Source organism: Aphanomyces invadans (assembly GCF_000520115.1).
Source record: "Aphanomyces invadans strain NJM9701 unplaced genomic scaffold supercont1.38, whole genome shotgun sequence".
In the NCBI taxonomy this organism is placed as follows: Eukaryota; Oomycota; class Saprolegniomycetes; order Saprolegniales; family Verrucalvaceae; genus Aphanomyces; species Aphanomyces invadans.
Window position 1 is genome coordinate 70,632 of NW_008580183.1, and position 4,304 is coordinate 74,935.

Below are 4,304 nucleotides of genomic sequence, written 5' to 3' on the forward strand. Positions count from 1 at the left end.
AAGGCTCCGTGCACCACGACGGCTGCGCCTGAAACCACGACGGCTGCTCCTGTCACCACCACAAAGGCTCCGTGCACCACGACGGCTGTGCCTGAAACCACGACGGCTGCGCCTGAAACCACGACAGCTGCTCCTGTCACCACGACCAAGGCCCCTTGCACCACCACCGCCGCGCCTGCTACGACCACCAAGGCTCCTTGCACCACCACGGCTGCTCCTGTAACCACGACCAAGGCTCCTTGCACCACGACAGCTGCCCCCGCTACCACGACCAAGGCTCCTTGCACCACCACCGCCGCGCCTGCTACGACCACTAAGGCTCCTTGCACCACGACGGCTGCCCCCGCCACCACGACCAAGGCCCCTTGCACCACCACCGCCGCGCCTGCTACGACCACCAAGGCTCCTTGCACCACGACGGCTGCCCCCGCCACCACGACCAAGGCTCCTTGCACCACCACGGCGGTGCCGTCGACGTCGTCGTACTTGCGTCATTGATCGTGACATTGCACAATGTATTTTGTATCTTTTGCGTTTAACGAATATATGTGTTGGTATTGAAACCCTATTGAGCTGCCCGCCGTTTAATGGTACTGAACTTAAGGAGGGTAACCACGCACGCAGCGAGCCTTGTTTGGTCATTCGCCTAGACAACTGCACTCACCTCAGCGTTGCAGGACGTTGTGTGCACTTTCTTCTGTAGTCTGTACGATCGCAAGAGTGAGCACCGTCGCGCACGTCGAATCTAGGCGAACCAGGTGCCTGGAGCCAACGGTGGTCGGGGCCAAGCACGGATGCAAATTGATGCCCTCATGGTCCTGGGCCACGAGGATCTATTTTGTGGTAGGAGCGAGTACATCCCTGGAGGACGACTCTGGGCCCGACACGTCTGTGGCCTCGGCACTGTTGGCTTGCAGCTCCGCCGATCACGTGAACGTGAGAGTTGAACTCACAGGTCCGTGGAGAATTTTCATTTCTTGGGTCTCTAACACTTAGAGAACTGGACGTACAGTATTGGACGACAACGAGAAGGAGAGTGTTGAGGTGCTCGTGGACTGGCCCGTAATCAATGCCTTGGGATATTCTGCCGACGAGCTGCTCGTGGCGGTAAGGAAGCAAGCCGCCACGTGGGACGTGGACGCTCTAGACTCAGAGCCGACTGTTCTGCGGTGCAGAGCAGTCGGGGTCGCCCGATTGTTTGACCACTGCGGCCGCGGTGGCTGTTTAGTACCGCGGCTCTGGTAGCACTGTTGATGACCTAGATGGATAGTATTACTTTGTATGCTAGTCAGTGGCCACGTGGCTCGTAGCCCCTGGGGCTTCCTGAGGTAATGTACAGTCTTGGATTTGCCTTACGAAGAAGGCAACTTTGCGGTCGGAAGCCGTGAAGGACGAACAAAGAATTCTTTAGTTGTTATCAGCTTTAACAGCATCATGGCCTCGGAGATGCCTCGAGAAGATTCCCCCGACGGCGACTACTCGACAAGAGACGAAGAGCGTTACCGGCCGCGGAACCGCGACGACCAGCCGCGTGGGCGCCGCCAGGAGCATCGCGACGTGGTGAATCCCTTTCGTTCTCCGAGAAGACGGCAGCCTCGTCCAGTTGACGAGTGGCAGCCAGCGCGCAGCGGGTACGCGTTTACCCCGGCGCAGACCGACGGACCAGCTGCGATGTCATCTGCGAAGGCTCCGCTGCGACAGCTGTGGCCGATAGAGCGGCTGCTGCAGCAGAGGCGGACGCTAATACCGCGGGTAGAAGGCACCCGCCCATGGACGACGTTGACATAGGCAGTGACGACAGCTATGGCCGTAGACAAGTGTGGAACGCTCCGGCCATCCCACAACCTCTGAGTTCCAAGGAATCGACGAAGTCGGAGCGGCGCGTTTTTATGCGCGAGTACCAAAAATACCCGAAGCAGATTAATGCGCTCCAATGCACGGGATCGAGTCCGTTTGCGATGCCGGTTGGTGCTTGCATGGACCCGTTCTCGAAGCGGCGGATCGCCATGTTCGACCTGAACAAGGATCACAACCTTGTCACGGAAGCTGAGTGGATCGCGTGGTTTCACGCGGCGTTCGAAGAAGATCCGCAAGATCTCGACGTCCTGAAGAAGCGTCTGTCGGCCGCCATTCGGTTCGACACGAAGATTTTGGACGCTGAGTCTAGAGTCGGTCGTATGCTGGACGACCTTATGCGTGTGCTAGAGCAATATCACCAGGAGTGGGTGCTCCACCTGGAAGGCAAGATGGTTGTCGAGGTGATGGCGCGTGCCATCCGACCGGATACGTTGAAGAGCGCTGTCCAGAAGCAGCTGCAGCTCCAACGAAACAAGGCCCTGAAGAGCGACGTATTTCGCTTTGTAAACTGGCTCCGGCAGTTCTCTGCCGGCTTCCAGTTTTACGTGGGGCTAGAAGAAGCTTCACCTGCCCCGCCGAAGTCGTACACCACGGACAAGGGCGGCCGTGGCAAAGGAAAGGACGGTGGCCGTGGCGACGGCCCCAAGGAAGGCGGCGGGAAGAATCCTCCGAAAATACCGCTGGCGGCGGAATCGGATGTAGCGGGCGACAAAGGTGATTCGGCGCCAAGGAAGGGGCGTGGCGCGTGTTTGAAGTGCGGCGACAAAGATAAGCGCGTGGCTAATTGTCCTAAGGCTGCGCCGGGCGAAGCGCGCAGCGTCTGCTAGACGCGATGGTGAAGAATCGCCAAGAACGGGTCAAGGTGTTGGCCGACAAGTCTAGTCGGCGCTCGACCAATCGCGGCGTCATGGTGGAAGGCGTTGTCCGTGTCGAGAACATCCTGCTCGACACGGGAGCTGACGTGAACGTCGTTTCGCGCGGCGTTAGGGATGCGTTGGCAGCGTGCGACGTCGCTGTGGACTTCGAGGTACACGACAAGCCGTAGCTTGTCTTCCCTTATGGCGTGACAGCTGCGCCGCTGACGGTGTTGCGGCTTGCCACGTTTGGCAAGCTACTCTCGATACGACGTGCGGCCCGCTGGTCCTGCGCGGAGTGAAGGCTTGAGTAGATGACACGGCCTCGTCGATCGACGATATTATCAGCCGTCCAGTCATGGAGGTTCTCGGGTTCTCCGTGGACGACCTGCTCGTCGAAGCGCGACAGCAGAAGTCAGAGTGGGACGTCTCCGACGGCATCCCTGCCTCCAACATGGCGCGGGTGACGCTCCTGATGGCCGGGATCCGCCTGATCCCTGCCTCGAAGAGAGCGATGGCATGCAGTGTGCTACGCCTGAAGTTGTGGTCCCGAAGATTATCGGGGCAAGCGAAGAATCTCGTCGCAAGACGCGCGACAGTGACCTGGCCGTGCTTATGGCCAAGGCGGATGAAGCTCAAGGGAGTGGGCGCGACACCGTGGACAAGCAGCACCTGACGGCGCTTTTACGGAAGCATGTCGATGTGTTCCGTGAAGACCTGAGTGATGATCCGCCTGTCAAGGTCGAGCCCTTGAAGGTACGCATCAAGCCGGACGCGACGCCGGTGAAGTGCGGCATGCGACGTTACCCGCCGGCGCACGTTTGAGTACATGCGCGAACATGTAGAGGCATTGGAGGGGAACGGTATGGTTTACAAGAACAACCGTTCGACGTGGGCCGCGGCGCCCCATTTTATGCCCAAGAAGGACACCGGCGCGCTACGGATGACGATCGACAGTCGTCCTATCAATGCGTGCACCGACCCAATGCCGTGACCCATGCCCAACCTCGACAGCGCGCTCGTTTGCCTCGAAGGAACGAGCGTCTACTTCATCTTGGACTGGACCAAGGGCTACTGGCAGCTCCCGCTGCATGCGGACTCCCAGGAGTACTTCTCGTTCAAGACCCCGTTTGGCGTCTACACGCCTACCCGCGTGCTGTTGGGACAGACCGACGCGGTGGCTTACTGCCAGTCGGTGGTGCACCAAATGTTTCGCGGCCTGATTGCGTGGTTGGACGACCTCCTTGGGTCCGCGAAGTGGACGACGGACCTGTTCGATCTGCTGGACCAAGTAGAACTGTCCATCTGCTCGGCGTTCGGGCTCAAGCTCAGCCCGAAGAAGTGCCTTTTCTACTGGCTGGAAGCCGAATGGTGCGGCAAGGTGATTTCCGCGGCTGGCGTGAAGCATTCCCCCAGCCGCATTCAAGGTCTGGTCGATTTGGCGCCCCCGACAACTGCTGCCGACCTGCAGCAGTTTGTGTGTGCCACGAATTGGATGCGTGGCAGTATCCCCGATTACAACAGGGTGATCGACCCTCTCCGACGTTTGCTCGACGTGGCCGCCAAGGCGGCGAAAAGTAGCAAGAAAACGGC

The 4,304-nt window shown here is 59.4% G+C and overlaps 1 protein-coding gene across 1 annotated transcript; it reads left to right on the forward strand.

The window, feature by feature from the left end:
• Positions 1-1,769: 1,769 nt before the first annotated feature.
• H310_12311 (hypothetical protein) lies at positions 1,770-3,536 on the forward strand (the record flags this gene model as incomplete). Its single annotated transcript, XM_008879322.1, has 5 exons — positions 1,770-2,571; positions 2,652-2,824; positions 2,903-2,984; positions 3,026-3,174; positions 3,237-3,536. 5 exons carry the CDS (start codon positions 1,770-1,772, stop codon positions 3,534-3,536), a joined length of 1,506 nt encoding a protein of 501 aa, XP_008877544.1.
• Positions 3,537-4,304: the final 768 nt, after the last annotated feature.